Raw genomic sequence first — 20,711 nt, 5'->3', positions numbered from 1 at the left:
AATGGAGACCTCCACAACCTAGAACAATTGACCGAACTGGAAAGAAACTGCAAGAACAGTTGAGAACATGAGAAAGCGCATACAAAAAAGGGAGGAAGAACAATCAATGAAAGATCACCAGAGACAGAACCGCAAGCACAACTAAGCAAAATAGTCAGTAGCACTGGCACGATCCTAAAAAACTTAAATATTATCTAACCTCACAAAATCAAGAACCAAAAACAAAGAAACAGGCTAAGAAAAAGGACACGAAAAAAGGCAAGGATATTGAAAATGAAGAAATAAGGATAGAAATTTGGAACATAAACATACTAACAGAGAAGGAGATAGAAATAACGGAAGAAATGGACAGCAATAACCTACAAATCTTAGGGCTCAGTGAAACTAAGAAAAGGGCGAAGGAAGGATGTACTTATCAAACAAACACATACTACGCGGGAGCGAAACCGGAATAAAAAGCAAAGGAGTAGGAATAATAGTCACAGAGGAAATTAACAAAACAATAACGGATTTTATGGCAATCAAGAGAAGACGAGAATAATAGCAATTAGTATAAAATGGGCCAGTAGAAGGAACAGCAGAGGAAGAAATATGAGTGCTGCACAAATCTATAACAAATACTAGATGAATTGAAAGAAGAAAGTGAGACGACAATAATAATGGGAGATTGGAACAATAGAGTAGGAAGACGGAGCAACAATGAAGAAAGGAAATATAGTAGTTTAGCGATATACAAGCTAAAAAATAACGAAAACAAAGAAAAATACCAGAAGGAGACAGATTTAGAATTCGTAAAACTGGAAAACGGAAAAACCGACCGGACACTGCGGGAGATATGTGGAAAGAGAAAATACAATAAACATGTCAAAAGGGCAGGTGGTGGAATAGCGACATACAAACGCTGACAAAAAATAAGAAAACAGCATGGAAGCAAAAACACAGAAAGACAAAGAGGAATATATTCGAAGGAGAACCACAGTGAAAAATGAAGAGATAACAGAAGAACACTGAACAGACTGTTAGGTAAATGAATAAAACACTTATTAACCTAAGTCGGTATAATTATATGTGGACTGTAACAATATCAAAATAATAATGTTAAAATTCTCAATCACTATCAACTAAACACACTCACAACGAAAAGAGGGGATTTCAAGCGCCAAACAAAATAATTTAAAATATTCTTGCCAACACAGACTATAAAATATTCTGGACGAGAATAAAAAGATTAAGGCTGAATAAAAGGAAAGGGATAAAAGCAATTAAAAATAAACAGGGTCCAACACTAACAAACACAAAAGGAATATTTGAAACATGGGAAGAACATTACAGAAAAAAGTATAACACGACATAGCAAGAAGACTATTATAGACTACTAGAAGATTAAGAGAGCACATGGAACCGAAACTGGGAAACGAACAGGCAGCATTAAGACAGAACAGACAGACAAACGAGAACATATATATTAAGAAATATAATAGACAGAAAGAGTAAAGAAGGAGAGGGAGAATATCTAACATTCATGGATCTAAAAACAGCTTTCGATGCGGTAAGAAGGAGAGAAATACGGAAGACCCTAGGAGAACGGGAAATACCTAACACGTTGAGAAACGCAGTAAGAAGTACATATGAAAGAGTGCAGATGGCGGGACAAAGATCAGATGAATCTAAATGAGTAAGGAAATAAAACAAGGAGACAGCATAAGCCTTCTACTTTATCATTCAATATCATGGACAAAGTTACTAAAAAAATTAAATTAAATTATAACCAAATGTAAATGTTACACACAGACGATGTGGTATTAATAGCAAGTAAGAAAGAGCAAATGCAAAATTTAGTAAACGCCTGGACTACAGAAATTGAAAACATCAAAATGAAAACAAATACAAACAAAACAAAACAATGATCATAAATGAAAAAGAAACAGACACCCAGATCGACAAAGGAATCAAATGCAAGAATAAATTATTGGAGAGATTAACAACATACAAATTTTTGGGAAGTATTATAACGGAGGATGGAAAAATAGAAGCGGAGTTATCAAACAGAGCTAATAAATCAACAAGAGTATATAATATTCAATAAACAAAACAATACTAGGACGTAAAATCATAGAAATAGGAGCGAAAAGAAAAATACATAATGTAGGTAATAACCGAGGTAATAACAATACTAATTATTATATACCTACCTACATACGCCTGTGAAAACTGAACACTAAGGAAAAACGACGAAAGTAAAGTAAATTACTAAGGAAATGACACATCTCAGAAAACGAAAATGGGACAGGGTAAGAAATGGTATGATCAAATAAATATCAGAATAAGAGCCAATAACCGAAAAAATAAAAAACAAACAACTGAACTGGTTCGCACATACAGGCAAATGCCGCTTTGAAACTGAAACTACTTTGCGAGATATCCTAAAAATTTTGCAAAATCGTTTTTATTTTTTACCGGAGTTATTTAAAAAGATACACACATACAGCTTCAAGAATACAAAAGGTGCAAAACTCATGTTTACGGTTTATATACGGAATCAGACGCAGTGAACATGTTTCTCCTAAAATTAAGGAAGCTGGTTGGCTTAATATGTCAAAGCGGAGGACATTGCACTCATCAGTTCTTTATCATAAAGTCATCACTACTGCGACGCCACCTTACCTGGCTGAACGATTACAGTTCCGTACTAGTGTACATAGTTTAAACTTACGTCATAGGGGCCTGTTGACGGTCCCTATACACAAAACAGCTTATTTCCGCAGATCTTTTTCGCATAATGCTTGTAAAGTTTATAATTCGCTACCACCGTCCATTAAAACTCTTTCGGTTCATGGCTTCAAAGTGCAAGTAAGATTACTACTGGAGCTGGGTAAGCTACAATAAAGTGCGAGAGAGTAGATGCAACCTTTGAGGTTGGAAATAATTTAGTGTTGTTAGTGATCGTGCATTTATTTATTAGAATAATAATTTTTTAAGTTAATAATACGTTGGATTGGGGCTGTATGGAAGAACAGGGTCTCTCGGCACTGAATGCAGTCCCTTTCCCTGTTTTTATTTGTGTTATATGTAGAGTTTTGATTTTGTTTTATGGGGAATAAATTATATATTATTATTATTATTAAAATAAATGGCACATTATTGTGACCAATTTTTTCCTTCTACAAGATGCTAGTTTTCAATTTTAAGTCTTACGTTTCGCCTCCAGTCAACCATCAACTTTGTTTTTCTTATGGAAGTCAATTTTACTTTTTGTGTCATTTGATAGAGCGTTTTTTTCTGATTTCGAAAATGTAAATATCACTATTTTTTAATAAGAAATGGGGCTATTATTTCGTAAAAACGCAAATAAACTACGACCGTACACTACCCAAGACTACGAAAGCGTAGAGCTGCCATGCCAATATTGGAAAATATTTTCAGGAAAACTTACACTTTTTCTGTCAATTTACAATTTTTCTGTAAATTTACACTTTTTCTGTAAATTGACACTTTTTCTGTAAATTTACAATTTTTCTGTCAATGTCTACATTCATAGCTTTGCGAGTAGTTACAGTCAGTCAAACTGTGTTCTACGCCGAGTCAGTTACACTTGCAGACGACTAGTTCACAGAAGTCTTCATTGTGTTGTGCATCTTTTCCGCATGGATGAATTAGTGGAAGTATAGGTATTCGATATTCGGTAGTGAGAGACGACCGGTAAGGTTGAAATTGTGCCGACAAAGTACAGATATTCATCAAATATTATGGACGACTATATTAAAACTTACTTTCAAATAGGATTAAGTCACAAAGAAATCTTGGCATGTCTTCTAGAAGACGGTTACATTCTAAGTTTACGTCATTTGCGAAGGCATCTAAGACGACTTCGTTTATTTAGAAAAAAGATTTACACGGACATTAATATTCTAGTAGAATTTCTGGAAACACAAATATCGACACACGGCCAGCTGCACGGCTACCGGTGGATGCACCTTAAGTGCCTTCAGCACGGATTTGTTGTAACTCAAAATACAGTCAGAGAACTGCTACGCACTTTGGATCCCGATGGAGTTACACTACGTCAGCGTCGTCGGCTACGAAGGAGACAATACTACAATAAAGGGCCAAATTTTCTCTGGCATACCGATTGTTATGACAAATTGAAACCATTTGGAATTTGTATAACAGGCTGCATAGACGGATTTTCTCGTTATATTATTTGGTTGGAAGTTGGCCCAAATACCAACGACCCCTCGGTAATTGCTTATCATTTTATGCAAGCAGTTACAACTAGAAGTGGATGTCCGCAGACTTTGCGCGCCGATTTGGGTACTGAAAATGTCATCATTGAACGAATACAGACCAATCTAAAACTGGATGGACCGGATGCGCTATCACACCTTCCGGGATTTTTATATGGAACTAGTCATGCAAATCAACGCATAGAAGCGTGGTGGTCAACCTTACGGAAACATCACTCCCAATTTTGGATGAATGTTTTTCATACTTTGAAAGATGAGGGCTCATTTTCAGGAAGTTTATTGGATAAATCACTCATACAATTTTGCTTCTTGGACATTATAAAGGTAATAACTGTTTTTGTTCGGATAAACAATAATTATTCAATAAGTAATAGTAGTAATAACATCAGGTTCTGTCGAGGGTTTCGCTTAATCCGATCTGAGAATCAATGTTTGCTAGTATCCAAAAGGACTTGGCACCATTAAGTGCGTGCAGTGTGGTCAGTGTAGGTATAAGAATAATTTCTGTGAAATATTTTACATAGCATTCAATATAGTTGCCCTTAGACAAAAATACTCAATTGGGCTTCAAATACGTAAATACAACTAAGAGACTTTTTATTATTACTCGAAAAGTGGGGTCAAAATTTGTATAAAGAATAGTTTTTATGAAATATTTTAAAACACTTTCGCCAATTGCTATAATTCATTCACTTTGTGGTTTCCACTTTACATGTGACAAAGCTGATAGATCTAATGATTTTGTAATGCTAATCAGCGACTGTCAAAGATCAGATCGAGGAAACCACAGAGAGAACCAACCACACCACAAACCACAATAAATCTCATACTTTTCTGTCTAGGAGGAACTTGATTTGGTTGCCCTGGAATGGAATACACATAGAATAACGCGTTCTAGAAATAGCATTGCACCTTATGGACGACCATTCATGATGTATAATAGACCTCAAGATTTCATGTCCATCGACTACTTACATCCTGTAAGCACAGAGATGAGAGATCTTTGGTTGGAAACAATACCCAAGCCTAGAAACACTTCAGATTATGACGTGTACCAGTTAGCTGCGATAATTATGGAGGAGGAAGGATGGGTCAAGACCAACAACGTAGAAGCAGCTATAGAATTATACAAAAATTTGAGACAGAAGTTTTTCAATGTTATTCTAGTATAAAATGAAAATGAAAATGTGCATAAAAAGTTGTATTTGATATTAAATAGTTACATAAAAGTTACGAATATTGGTAGTTTAACGGTAACTGTATAACAAAATAGAGTACTCTTAATACATAAACTTTAACAAAACAAATATTATATTATCCAAATTCAATAAGATTAACGTAAAATAAAACAAGTACTTATTACGCGAACCCGAATTCTTTAGCATTACCCATGGCAAAATCCATATCGGTTTTGAAGTCCTCATAACTGGTATGTACCACTGGCAGTTTTAATTGAAGACTGCAAGTATTTGCTATCGGAAATCGCGAATTCTTTTCATGCAAAAACATGATCTCTGGCCTTAAAGGAAATCCTAAAGGCGGAAGGCAATCAGACCCTGTTGCAAAGACTAAAAGATCGGGAAGAGTGACAATATTTGTCGGGTCGCCTAAAAACCTACATATTAAAGAAAAAATAATACATTTTGTTATACCACATACATTCCAAATCCAATACATAATCCCTAAAATAAGAAATCACACGATTTTCTTTACTACGGGTGTTAGTTCCAGGTTCGGTATAGACAATCAGGAATAGTTCTTCAATTACTTTTGAAGATAGTGTGATTTCAGAACAAAATATGTCTTTGAATATACTGGGATATTGCACAAGCTTGTCATATAGACCGCATGTATTCAACCCTGCAATTAATTGCCGCAGTGGTTCTCTTATTCTATCCACAGCAAAAAATCGTAGCGTCCCTAAAAGTAATTATTATTATTGGTATTATCTCTAGTATTAAATATACATATTGTATACCTTGGACAATTTTTTCTTGCTCTTCTGCTTGCACAATAATTGGGAATCCCGACAGAGAAAAAACATCGCTATTTCCTATTATTGTTCGTAGTTCTTCTAACTCGTTGGCATTTTGAAATTGCATAATCGTTTCTCTTACATCTCGATCGATATCATCAAGTGTTGGGACTGCAATTTGGTCGCATAATAGCGAGAATAGTGTCTCAGAAAAAAAAATGAGGCCCGGCCCTCCATGAATCAGGGATAAAGCAATTAATCGACCCGCTTCGAAATACATGTTTTTGTGCAAAGCATTCCCACAAAGATTCAAATTTTTCTTATGGGCACCACAGAACATACCGCTGTCTTTCAGCCAGTTCAGAGATAATCTGAACATTTCTCTGCAAGGACCTCCTTCATCAACTGCACCTTCGCTTGTACCCTCAGCATCACTAAACTTCACTGAAATTTTACTAAATGGATCAAATCCGGTTCTTCTCATTGCTCGGACGCAACATCCAAACACATCTTCTCTGTATATGTTGAACTGTGATGTTTTCTGCGTGTTGATGTTTTTTTGTAAGTGCTTCAAAAGTGAAGAAATCGTTTGAGGTTCACAAATGTGTGTATTGGTGATGTTTGGTAACGGCTGAGTCTCACAACAGTCAAGGATTGAGTTTACTAATAAAGTTAGATCTTGTTTAGGAATTTGTTGTTCGGATGTTACTGTTTGCGTTACAACTTCATATGATTGATGCCAGTAAGGATAATTATTCCAGTCATTACTGTTTACGCTTAGGTCCGTACTGTTATCCTCTTTGCTCCTAACTGTGGTTGCGGGGCACTGAAAAAATGAGAAGATACAATAATAACAAAATAATGTGAAAAATACATTAGATCCACGGCATAGTCATCATTTGTCCCTAAGCCCAGAAACGGTGTAAAGTCTTCATTTATTGTCCGATTGCAGATGAATTCGGCATCTACCTCATTCGGAAGCGATCTAGATACATCATTAATCTGATCTGATGAATTCTCATCATCTGACAAAATTCCATTTCCGGTAATTGATAAAGCAGTCCTGCGTATCCTAGTCCGTTTAGCCGGAGGAGATGCCTTTTTGATAAATTAATTTAGAAGTCAAATAAAACCTTAACTTTGTCAAAGCGGTGCGAGAAAAATACTCCTCGATAGTTAGTTGATCATCTAATTGTTGCAGCGAAAAATCCACCATGTTTGTTTCAAAATCTGTTAGATACCCTTTGGTGGATTTGCCAACAGGGAAAAAAAGCTCCAAGGCACGTTGACGTACAGTTTCTACCGTTGCAGACTTTTCAATTTCAATTTGCCGGGTGCCACCACCTTGCAGCTTACGTACCTGGGTGTAGGTTTCTCCGTCCATTGAACAAACCCAACCCACTTCAATCAGTCTCGTTGTTTTTACTTTTTTATGGGAATTTCCTTTGTGTGCGGTGATATTGCCCGCCGGCGTTGACATTTTCAATTTTAGTCGATCAATTAAGCTCTGCTTTTTGGGTGCCAACTCTTTTTTGCAGTATGCTTTAATGGCAACCCTATCGCCTAATTTTGGTAACAATATCTTCAAAGTATCATCAGACATAACCATAATGGTCGGCGGATCAATCTACGGATAAATAAAACTACATAATAAAAGAATCCTGTTGCTTAAATAAAGGTGTTCACAACTCGACGTTTAAAATTTCAGCTTGTGGATAAGCTACGTTGGACCATTTTTCATCAAGAATAGCCGCTCGACAAAAAACCCAGAATGACAACAAGAACTGCCCCCCCCCCCCCCCCCCCCCCCCCGGCCACGGAATAATTTTGAGGGATAATGTATATTTACTGCTTGATCAGACGCTAATTTGTCAATTAAACACGTATCTAGTAATGAACAACAATTTGCTGATTTGAGATATCTAATGTCGGCGTCCAGCGCAATGAAACTGGAGATCATACATTTACAACATTTGTTGTAGTTGTAATAGTGTGGGCAAGAGGCGAAGAGTGCACTTTCAAATTTGTTTTTTCGATTTTAATAGCCCTTATGGAATTTCATGCCTTCACGAGAATACAATTAAACAACAAATAATTTTTCATTTCTGATCGAATGGCAACAATACTATGTCTGTAGTGGTGTAGTTCCGGAGCCTTTGTAACTCAGATAGACAGACAGACATACAGACAGACAAACCTCCAGAGCGCAAAAGTGCACTTTTTATTTTTTTTAAAGTGAAAGTGCACTAAAAAAAGAATACAACGCACGAAAATTAGGTATATACTCTTTGGTACTAGCTTTGGGTGCGCCATTGCTAAATGCACGTATCTATGTGGCTCACGAATTGTGGTCCTTTTTTATGAATATGTAACAATAATTTATTGTCTAATAGTATTAGAAGTGAAAGCGATAGAACTTACATTTTCGTCTAAGAATTGTTGAACGGTTAAATCGGGAATTCCCCTACCACGCAGAAAGTCCACAAATTCATCCATGTCGAAAAGATGCACAACACAATGAAGACTTCTGTGAACTAGTCGTCTGCAAGTGCAACTGAACCGGCGTAGAACACAGTTTGGCTGGCTGTAACTACTCGCAAGGCTATTAATGTAGAAATTGACAGAAAAATTGTAAATTTACAGAAAAAGAGTAAATTGACAGAAAAAGTGTAAATTGACAGAAAAAGTGTAAATTTACACAAAAAATGTAAATTGACAGAAAAATTGTAAATTGACAGAAAAAGTGTAAGTTTTCCTGAAAATATTTTCCAATATTGGCATGGCAGCTCTACGCTTTCGTACAAGACAGAGTTTGCCACGCAAAAAAGAAGATATTTTAACAATATTAAAAAAATTGTGATGTTTACATTTTTGAAATCAGAAAAAAAATGCCCTGTCAGAAAAAGTAAAAATGACTTCCATAAGAAAAAACAAAGTTGATGATGACTGACCGGAGACGAAACGTCAAACTTAAAATTTAAAACTAGGAATGGAAAGGGGAAAGACGGTAGAGAAAATGAATATCCTATAGTAAGAGACAGGAAAGAATGGAGGATTTGGATACATTTCACAGTCCTGCAATTCAAGGTAGTTATCATTTTATAAACTGATTTTATAACTATGCTGTTCAGCATAATTAATGCAACCACTGTGAAAGATACAGATTATGGGTAATAAATTACTGGGCTCTATTATGTAGAAAGCAAAATGTTGACGTTCCAAGAGGTAATTCATGATTAGGATAATTAATAAATCCGCCTATGCGTTTTTAAAGGCCGCCATCCCATCCCACCATAGAATTATGATAGGAAAATTTAAATCTCAGCTGAACAGGGGGTAAATGCAGTTTAACATCAATTCACAATTTATAATTAGGAAACGGTTCAAGAGCAATGAGCTAATTTAGAACGCGGAGATTACGTTTGTCTCAACTACCCATTTATTAGGGTCCCCAATTATTTACCTAGGCAATTTCAGCAGGCGTGGAGACGAGATAACCAACTTTCAAATTGCATTCCAGAATATCTGCCCTTTACCTTCATTACTTCCAAATCATTGTTATACACGGTGTATGGTCGGTGGAATCCGCTGGAAGCAATCCTTGTAGGTTGCTTCGGTTCATCTAAAATACACCTTTAGCGAATAATCTGTACAGGAAAATTACCCAGCACGTTTTGATTGACGCCATTCTGTATAGCGAAGATCTTTCAGAATTAATAAGGTTTAAATTCCGAAGCTTTTGTCGAGGTACGTAATTTAAACGGGAGCGTCCCATTCATCTTTAAACAAGCTTAAAAGTATAGAAAGGGCAATGAATATTAATATTGTTCATCCCTGTATACCTTTTGGGACAAATGTATCTGCAGATATTAATATTTATATTAAAACTCTCCTTTACTGTAAAGGGTTCATAATTCTATACAAATGTAATACTGTGATTTATGGAAGTGTTTTCCGTATTTTCACGAAACTTACAATTATTTCGAGCAGTGCAATACTACTTTACCTACTAAGGTACCATTTACGGCTTAGCTCAGATTTTGTTTAAGACATCTGATATTTGTAATCCACTGCTTAACCTTGCGTGGTACGTACAATGTTCTATTTGAGGCTGGATGTCTCAGAAATAAAAACGTCAGATTGATTTTTTCTGGATCTCTATAAAATATCTAAGGAATGATTAGAAACTGTGTAAAAAGTTTTTAAAGAAACTTTCATAGTCCTTGAAGAAATTATGAAAGATCCAAACGCTGAACTACTAAAAAATCGCTGTTTTATTAGATTTTGGTAGTTCGAAATGATTTTAAGGGTGGTTTCCACAAAAGAGGGGCTTAGAATTGAATTTATTTGGGGTTGCGCGTTTATTAGGAGTTGAATATTATGAGGTATCAGAATTTTGTCATGTAAATTAGTAAAGAGAAATTATTCATCTAGGTTCACTTTTTAACCTTTTAACATTTTTTCGAAGGGGATTTTCCAACTGTGAGTATGTCATTTTTTATTAACCCATTCATAATTTCCCAAATATAATTTCTTTATCAATTTGAATGCAATATTATTTAGGTAAAACCTTCTAACTGAGTTGAAAAAGAAAAAAGAGATATTATACATTTTTTCATAGTCTGTTAGAGGGACTATTAAATTAATAATAGACAAGTGGCCATATCAAAATAGTTTTGTACAATTTTAGATACTGGATTTTGTGGAAGACTGTAGTTTAGGGGAAGATGAGTTTGATTGATTCAAATTTTATTATACGTACGTATTCCTACGTGCGGTCAACTACACTACTTACAAAACACTTGTCCAACTAGCTCAAACAAATCAAAAATTGAATTTTTATGATCCCTCCTCGTACATCTCCGGGATTAGCTACAAAGCAAAATTCTAATAATGAATCGAAATTTATAATTTAAGAGATTTGGTAGCCTCGATCAACTTCCGATAAATCGAAAGAATCAATTAAAAAACACCTGAGATAAATCTTGAGCACAAATAGAAAAATTTGAATATGAAAACACTATCTGGGTTGTACGAAGAGTTCAAATAAACACACAATTAATTGATTGACACTGACAAAAAAATGAATTCCGAAACACATTCTCAGAAAATCATCAAGAATACGGAAATAAAGAGGCGTTCTTATATTAACCCCACACGCAGCTGGTCGATCACAAATAATAAGGAAAAACTTAATAGTTTTCGACATAGAAGTCAGGAAAACGCCACATCATCATCACTCCTACTTCTGCTAATTTCAAATGCCACGCCTATAAGGAGCGCTTTAGGTGTCCATTACGAAATTCAGCGCACAAGAAACCGTGCACCTGTATCCTATGTTATTCACGCCACACACATTGTGCGTCTCGAAATCAATTACCTTTCGCGATAACACCGTCCTTATCACACACGACCGGATAGCACTTAAATGCACTCGATCAGATTTTCACACCTTACAAATTAAATAAACAAATTTACCCGAATCATAAAATTTAAACAAGAAAACAAAAACAATTCTAGAATGGAAAAATAGACACTAAAATGAAAATTCCGTTAAATAAACCACTTCTGTGCTAATTCGTAATGCAATCCTCCAGATTTAAATTGAATTAAAACATTCGTATATACAGGGTGATCCGTTATGATCTTCGGTATTATTTTAGCGTAAATAGCGTTCCCCTGACGTTGTTTAGAGAACAGTACGCAAATATTTTGGAAGTGTGTCTTTGTTTGACGTCAAAGAAATAGGTCCATTTGCTTAATGCCTATGCCTTATATTCCATTAAAAAAACGCGTCAACCTAATAGGAGTAGTTTAAATGGATAGTAGGTGCAATGTACAACTGTCACCTTAAAATCTACCGCCCTGCAGATACATTTCAAAATTGCTGTCTAAAGAGATGAAAATTGAAATTATAAATTTATACAAAGGTCACAACAGTGCAAAACGAGTACGCGATTTACTTGCAGTCCAGTATCCTGATGAACTAATACCTTCCATTTCTGGCTGGTTCAGTTGCGACTCGCAGATTATCCAATACGTGTGTATAGTTGTGAACCGCACATATCCTATACGTTGATGCGTTTTTTTAACATGTAGCATTAGCATAGGGAAACACCATTGTATAGCAAAATTATGTTCTAATATAAAATAAACGCACTGTATATTCAAGAAGCATAAGTATTTTAGCATTTTTGAATATACAGGCTGATTCAAATTTGATGGCCACCATGCGGATCTTGGAAACTGTAAGAGATAGATAGGTAGTTTAATTTGGCAAAGTTGCATATTTTGAGGCTTAACAAAATGCCGTTTTGAAATTGAGAAAATTCCGACTACTTTCCGAGGTACCCGCAAAAAACGAAATTTTGCAAAATCGTTTTTATTTTTACCGAAGTTATTTACAAAGATATTTTTAAATAAATGACATTATTATGACCACTTTTTTCCCTCTACAAGATGGTAGTTTTAAATTTTAAGTCTGACTTTTCGTCTTTGGTTAACCATCAACTTTGTTTTTTTATGGAAGCCATTTTTATTTTTTGTCATTTGATAGAACATTTTTTTCAGATTTTTGGCTATTTTTTTAATTTTGTAAAATATTTTCTTTTTTGCCTGGCAAACTGTCTTGGGTAGTGTACCTATGGTCGTAGTTTCTTGCGTTTTTACGAAATAATAGCGCCATTTCTTATAAAAAAATACTGATATATACTTTGTTGAAATCAGAAAAACATGCTCTATCAAATGACACAAAAAGTAAAAATAACTTCCATAAGAAAATACAAAGTTGATGATGGTTAACCGGAGACGAAACGTCAGAAAGTGGCCATAATAATGTGTTATTTATTTTGAAAGTAGTCAGAATTTTTTAATCAGCCTGTATATAAATTGAACACCATTTTTAATATATTTCTTTCCCGTTAATTTCGAATATAGATAAAAATACCTTCCGTATATATAAAACATTTTTGAATATATCTAAATGACAAGATTTTTGAAATAAATTCAGACCTGGTAATTATGCCACAAACGGCGCCGGCGTTTCATACTCGACTGCCATTTACGCGCATATTTTTTTTCTGAAACTACTTTAGAAACAACTACTTTCGTCTCCAAAAATGTGATTTTCCTCTCTAGTGAGGAAAGTAAAAACAGTTGCTGCGTTAATCTTATAATGAAATTTAAAATTTGAACATACTCGTATCTAGATTGCTGTGTGTCAAACTTCATTATATTGCATACGATGATTTTGATTGTAGTTTCAGAAAAAATGATGTATAAAACAGTAAAACTTGAGAAGAAAGTGTTTTTCAACTCTCGAACTCGAGTTGAAAAACCACTTTCTTCTCTAGTTGTACAAGTAACTATTTCCGTTGACTTTGCATACTATATTTCGCCTATAGTCAATATGCGATAGAGAATAATAGAATGATTCTCTAACTAGTGACGCAGGTCTCAGCTGTGAAAATATCCCTAATTCGGGTATAAAGCAATGGGGTGTAAACCGTCAACGTAGTGAATATGGATGGCCGCATTTTCTTATGCAAGTAGCTTAACTTAAAGGTCGTAAAAGATACGTATGTTGGTAAGATAAAGCCGAGGCAAGGCAAGTTGAAAATAAATGTTCAATACAATAAATAAGGGTTCAGTCCATTACGGATCATAATTTGAATGGACTCTTATCAAATTCTCTCAAGTTTGTGATGGTTGGAAAGTTCTCCCCTGAAAGCCTTAATGATAATAATGTAAGGACGTATAGACATGATTTAGAGAGTACCGTTGACGTTTATGAATTGCAAAAGTCACTCTTAATTCCAAGTTTGAGATAACGGATCCTCCAAATATAATTTCATTCATGAAGCAAAAAAAATTGCGTCCTCTAACATTGATTTCTATAAGGGTGTCCGCACAAAGCAAAACTCTTTCATGCCGAAAGTTTTATTAGGCATTCTTACGACCCAATTTATCCAGTATTCGCAAAACATAAGAGGGTATATCGGTTTATTTATAAAAAAGGAGTTTTTTTTTGCCGAATATGCACAAAACTAATTAAACTCGAACTGAGCTTGCCATCTGACCCGAACCCAACCCGTCCCGTTGTGGTTAACGTCAAAAGCTTCTTAATTACAGCTGATTGAAGTGTGCCGCAATCCAATTTGCTTGTTTCCTTATCCGCATCAATTAACGAAAAAGGACGTTGAAGTATATCTGTTGTGTCATTGGGAATTGCGCCAATATTGTGCTTTTGTGAGTACGATCCGAAATATTTCCGGGAGAAGAACTGATTTTGAATGCGCGTTGGACTCTCAGGAAGCATTAAATCCCAAAAATTAATTAAAATGAATGTGTAAACACAAATAAAAGCTTACAAGGTGGGCTTGTATTTTACAAAAAACAGGAAAAATACAAAAAAAATCAAGAGCTTGCAAATAAATAGCTACACTCTGCTACAACTCCTACGACGAGGTCACTTCTTAAAATGTTATCTGAATTGTTCGAATTCTTTTGCTCGAAATCATTTGTTCGAAAACCAATTGTTCGAAAATCAATTATCCGAAACTACAATCATTGACGGTCTTTCCTCCACTATAAACGTAGCTGAACATCATTATTATATTTCCATACGTGTCCAAAATTATGTAAAAAAATTTCAATCGATACAAAATAATTTTACTAAAATACTGCACCCTGGCTCCCGGACTACAAGGTTCTCAACCGTAACCTCATGCATTCAAAAATATATGTACGATGTAATAGTTACTTTATTTTGTTGCTCTCCGTAGAGCACGAAGAACCCATTTCAGCGAAAGTTTTGCCGTGAAATGTGCTCAGCTTTTAAAACATTTAAATCGGAAGCGTCTTATAGAAGTGCAAATGAGAACGAAAGGAAATAACAATGTATAAATTACTAAAAATACATTTTCGCACAAATTTCCATTTCATCCCTTACCGAACCGGCACCCGTTTAATCCAAGACAAACCTAATTCTAGCTAATCTGTTTTAGCATCGTATTACTGCCGTATTCTTACGACATTAAAATGAATATTGTATAATATATATAATGTTTTAAATCGATTTTGTTAAGTATTGAGTATTATGCAGTATACAGGGTGGTTTCATTAGAGGGTTGGTTCTTCCTCCACGCGTTAATGTTTAGGCTATTCTTCACAGTTATCGTAATAGTTTCCTGTCTTTCAAATAAACTTTATTTAAGGTCCGGCCGTTGTTATTTTTCTGTTAAAAAACTGTTTAGCTACCATTTTTCGTATTTACGGTGAAAGGAATATCACTTTCAGATGAAGGTCACCAAAACCTTTTTCGCCACCCTCTCTATTATCAGATTGCCACACCAATAAATAAAAACTTGTACAATAAGTTACAGGCGGTCGAAGTGCGCTGACTACTTTCTTGACACAATATAAAGGTCTGGTACATTACAAAGTGGTCGATTTAATTCCTAGCAAGTGACCTTTTTTTGGGCCGCTTCACTAGTTTTTCGCGATTCACGATGGGAATTCTTTTTCGGTTCCATGCTAGTTTTTCTCGCGGTTCGACGCGAATTCCCTCGCGGTTTAATTTGAATTGCCCAACGATACTCTCACAACAATCTAATTCACACTAGTTTACTTTTCTGAATCACGCCCATTTCTTGACTTGCACTGTCCCCACCAATGAAATTAGTTTTTCTAGCCAATCAGAATTCTTAACTCCAAGTGGAGTGGAATGCCATTCGCTCTACTTAGTAAGTTTGAGAACGACGGCTATGATCCTTTCAAAATCGGCCGGTAATTCTAGTTGAGATCGTCATGTCCCACGATTTTTCGGCGTTTCAAACTTTCACACGCATTTAAAATCTCAGGACTGTATTCAGAAATCACTGCCCCACATGCAAAGTCGAAAAAATTTAAGGGAAATACGGGCTGCCGTTACACTAGTCCTTTTTCCATTTGGTAAAGTTCAAACCTTGATTTGAAATGGAATAGTCAAGGGAAAACACTTTTTGTAACGGGAGATTTTTAATGGGATTTATACAGTTCGATTTTAATTATTTCGGTTTTAGGCACGTGTTTATAAGATTTAAGTAGGGCGATTTTTTTAATACTTCAAATTAGTGATTTAGATTTAGATTTCGTTACGGTAGCCCGTTTTGCGGGTGGTAGGTAGTAGCGGTATACCTTGTGGCCGCCTTATTATTATATCACGACCGGTTAATCGCCTGGGCAGTTACCAGGACCCGTCTGACTGGCGCTAATACAATATTAATGTGTTTTACGTGACTACAGCATCAGGCTTACCCATAATTATTAACGCACCATCGCCATATCGATTTGCATCATAGGAAATCATCGATTACAGAAACCGCTATAATTATTTATTAAGGTAACGTAAGATTTTTGATTTGTATAAAAATAACGATCTGGTCTCTTTAAGAAATTCCGAAATTGCCTTAAATTATACTGCAGGTAAGCAGAAACATTTTTAAAGGAATCGATTTGATTGGCCGAATAAAGAACAACATACGAAGACTCGCATACGATTTTCAATAGGGGAATTTTTTGTCACTCAGCTCGCGTTCGAAGATCGACTTTTAATCCGGCTCATATTCAATAGCACTGACCCTTGAATTTGTAGAAATCGGTTGGCGTGTGTTGGTTCCAGGTTCACCGGATTCTTCAGTTTTTCGTCATCGCTGTCCAACTTCCTCGGACACCTCGTCGCATCCCTTCTGGATTTTTTTGGTTTCATGTCCGTTCGCATCCTCTTCTATCATAACTTCTTCGGTTTGTTTGATTTTTTAGGGGTTTTCGTCCTGCTATATTTGAACGTTTACGGATTTTTCGACTGTCACGCCTTCTTCGGCTGCTTCGGCCGGTCAAATCTTTTGAAACTGCTTTCTTTCTTCGAATATGTTTCTCTTTCTTAGTATTTCCTTTAGCTATTCCGTCGACTACTTTGGCATTTTCTGCATCTACTTTTGCATTTTCTGCATCTACGTCATTTCTTGACTTTGCAAGGTTTATCGTTTTCTCAGCTTAATTGGCAGTGCATTTCTGCCTTTCGTCGACTTTTCCGAATTATTCGATATTTTCAGCTCTCTTGGCTCTTTTCTGCCTGGACTGTATACTTTCTCGGCCTATTCAAATCTTTGGTTTCCCAGAAGTCCTCGATTTCACACCTTCTTTGGTTTTTTCATGATCTTCGACTTCCTCGGATTTCACGATGTCTTTGGATTCTTCATCTTTTTCGTGTCTTTTGGCTTATTTGAATTCAGGTTCCTTGAGATGTTGTCAACCAATTACGTTAGCGGCTGCTTGAGTTGTCCAAAGTCTCAATTGAAGACAAAAACAAGCAGTAAACCAAAGAGGGAGGAAAATGAGCCCCTAAAATGGGACTTAAACACTTGTAAATGTGTAGCAATGTGCCAAATGAAGCAAATACTAAAACAAGAACATCACAAAAGTATTTCAATAAATCTCTTGAAAAGGCAGAGTAAAGTGTTGAATAAAAATATGACGTATAGTAATCAATTTACAAGTAACGAAAACGAAACGATGATGAATCTTCTACAGGTACAGCTTTAAGCTATCTTTAAAAAGTGAAGGAAACACATTTAAAATAGGGAATTTGTATGACCTCTAGCGGTAAAGTAAGAAACTATGAAATAATATCGATCACATTGATTTAAACTTATACGAGCTTATATAGAGAATACACAGATGGCGTATAAATGTAAATTTAAATATTGATTGTTCACATTAGGGTAGTTAAACGTAATAGGAGGGTGATCGCCTTAAAAAGGAATAATAGCTCGGTTGTTAGCTTGTACTATTTTTATGAAATAAAATTGTCGTCTACTTACTTGCAGAAGCCTGAAATTGAAGTTATAATTCCCATTGCCCTAGTAACTGAAATGTTTTCAACACGACAAGCTACAGTTTTAATGGTATTGTACTGTTGGTAGTCGATATTGGTTTCATTTACCCGCAAGCTGTGCAGGTGGCGTAAACTTTTACATCGCAAATCCGATTAATTTGACGAACGTTTCCTTAATCATTTTACGTGTTAGTGAAACCAGCCAGCCTATACAGAATACATAATGTAACATCACTTCTCCCCTAAGCGTCGGTGCTGTGCAAATATAATAAGCTCAATCATTTGTCATCAGTCTTCTATAACTAAGGTCTTGAATTGATATTAACTCGAAACGAGCCCCTAATACGCTGACAAAAGAGCAATTTTAGTAAGTTTCACATTCAGTGAGGCAATTGTCGTCGAGTTACAAAGGGGGTGTATAAATAAATCCTAATAATCATCTCCTTGGAATTTATTATTTGCCTCGGGGGGCCTCTCGAAGTCGAAATTTAATGGTGGAAATTCCAAAGCTTCAACGAACCAATTTACTCCATTAATTTAACTCATTAATTCGTAATTTGTAGGGAAGACTCTCGCCAAGCAAAATATGAGTGGTTTCCCAAAATGTGATTAGTATAAACCTATCTTTTTATCATCTTCGTCCTTCTTTTACGAATACTTTCAAATTCATTTTCAATCTTATAACCCTTATCTGAAATTTCGTTTGGTCCGCTCAAATGTAAAATGACACAGATTTGCTCGTTTTTTTTCCTTGATAGGTCGGAACTTTGCGTACTTGCGACGAAAAATGCGATCGGATATTTATTGCGGGTGCGTTTTCTTATAAATGACATCCACGTTCTGAATGCTTTTGATAAACAACTCGATATATAAAGACATTTGTGAAAGGAAATTGCTTCCTTTGATTCGAATGCATGAGAAGCTTGTTGCCTACATGTCAAATCAATATATACAGGTTTTTTAAATTGGTTTTTCTATAAATCTCAATCACAAAGATTTGCGCGCTGAATACAAAATTTTTAACAATTCGTACATATCATTCAGGTACCTATTAGAATTAGTACTCTGAAGCTCTTGGCTTACAAGCGTACCTACATACTGAAACTATGCGCAAACAAAGCAAAACGAGATATAGTAATAGTAAATCGGATAGGCAAGGCACCACTTAGTGTTTAATAAATTGCAAAAGAGAAAAGAGAATATTTACAGAAAGGAGGGAACAAGGCAACCTAAGAGATCCTTGTTCTGGTCTTGATAAGCTAAAGAAATACAATAATTGGACAGAGTAGAACAAAAAAATTGATATCACAATCGAGGCTAATATAATAAATGATCTCAAAATATTACAAATAGAACACTGTAATATCTAGATCTGAAATGTCAAAGTTGAAATTTAATTCAATTTTTATCAAAAAGGGGATCAACTCGTAGTCAGCGTCAACATCAAAACAGGTTTCCACAGAAAAGAACGGAGCTGTAATGTTAAATGACTATAAAACAAATGTAGCAATTACAATTTGATTGTATCCAAAACGTAATTAAACGTGATATCAAGGAAGTCGTCGAAAATAAAAAAAATTACTCTCAACACCGGTTGTAACGGCCTTTTGAGCTTAGAAGGGCGCTTTTCTGCCTTTTCTGTAACAGATAAAAACACAAACAAACAAATAAGAGGGATAGCGAGTAGCGCGGCACAAAAATATTGCGGTGGCAGTGACTGACACTAGGATAAATCGGTAAATCAATAATTCAAATGACTTTCTACACTAGCAAATGAAAATTTGTTATCGACAACGAATCGTCCGTACAAATAATACTCTAATCTGAATGGTACAATGTAATCAAACTAACACAAATTAATCTTCATGGTGACCAGAGAGCAATCTTAGACAAAATCTAGTCGCGGAAGCTCTCCCGGTGTAAATTTTCCAAGTAGGTAATGTAATGTTTCACTTGACGTAGCCAATTTCAATCTCACTAAGATCCATGTAAAAATGCGGTGTCATCCAGGTACTGCGTCGAAGCAAGTCGAAATACTCGAGTAGATCATAACGGAAAAATAATCCAAAAGAGAAAATTAGGAAAACCAATGGCAGAAGCATGAGAGAACACTGAGGGAGGTATGGGAGAAGAAAAAACCCTAAAAATACGTATTAAGAATAATGCTGTCATTATCCGTACATACCTCATACAAATTACATGTAAATATAAATCCGCTAAGCGTATTCAATGAAATAGCCACAATACATCAGAAATAGAGAGAAAGTTCAAATAAATATGGCGGTATCCATTTCAAAGAGCCTTTTTCAAGTAGACAATACGTCAAGTAAAGGTAATGGCGTATCGATAAATATAATTTGCACGTAACCGCTGTAAATACTAGATCTTCTGTGGGCGTAAGACCGAATTAAAGCAGGAATACAATTATAAGTATCACGGAAAACACCTGCACGATGGCGAAACAAAAAACTTTTGTAAATGAAACACTCGGATGGCCTTTATCGGCAAAATAAAGGACTAAGGTCCATAGGAATAACTTACATCTTAACTAAACGGGTTAACAAAAGAAATACGCAGATGGCGTCAGAATATTGAATATAAGTTAGAGTAGAAATTG

General features: G+C 35.4%; 2 protein-coding genes across 4 annotated transcripts; one reads left to right on the top strand and one right to left on the bottom strand.

The window, feature by feature from the left end:
• The first annotated feature begins 3,556 nt into the window (after positions 1 to 3,556).
• On the top strand, positions 3,557 to 5,420 carry LOC116176669. The gene is made up of 2 exons (XM_031495394.1): positions 3,557 to 4,568; positions 5,087 to 5,420. Exons 1-2 carry the CDS (start codon positions 3,747 to 3,749, stop codon positions 5,414 to 5,416), a joined length of 1,152 nt encoding a protein of 383 aa, XP_031351254.1. The 5' UTR covers positions 3,557 to 3,746; the 3' UTR covers positions 5,417 to 5,420.
• Positions 5,421 to 5,527: 107 nt separating this feature from the next.
• On the bottom strand, positions 5,528 to 7,317 carry LOC116176670 (G2/M phase-specific E3 ubiquitin-protein ligase-like). 3 transcript variants are annotated; one of them, XM_031495397.1, is made up of 4 exons: positions 7,094 to 7,317; positions 6,223 to 7,045; positions 5,904 to 6,164; positions 5,528 to 5,851 (listed from the first exon to the last, which is right to left on the bottom strand). In XM_031495397.1, exons 2-4 carry the CDS (start codon positions 6,701 to 6,703, stop codon positions 5,604 to 5,606), a joined length of 990 nt encoding a protein of 329 aa, XP_031351257.1. In that variant the 5' UTR covers positions 6,704 to 7,045; positions 7,094 to 7,317; the 3' UTR covers positions 5,528 to 5,603. The 3 variants fall into 3 exon arrangements, with proteins under 3 accessions (XP_031351257.1, XP_031351258.1, XP_031351256.1); XM_031495398.1 differs by having other exon boundaries at positions 6,223 to 7,029; XM_031495396.1 differs by having other exon boundaries at positions 6,223 to 7,317.
• Between the last annotated feature and the right edge of the window lie 13,394 nt (positions 7,318 to 20,711).

This window comes from Photinus pyralis, unplaced genomic scaffold, assembly GCF_008802855.1.
Source record: "Photinus pyralis isolate 1611_PpyrPB1 unplaced genomic scaffold, Ppyr1.3 Ppyr1.4_LG7, whole genome shotgun sequence".
Lineage (NCBI taxonomy): Eukaryota > Metazoa > Arthropoda > Insecta > Coleoptera > Lampyridae > Photinus > Photinus pyralis.
This window is presented reverse-complemented; position numbering and strand designations above follow the sequence as displayed.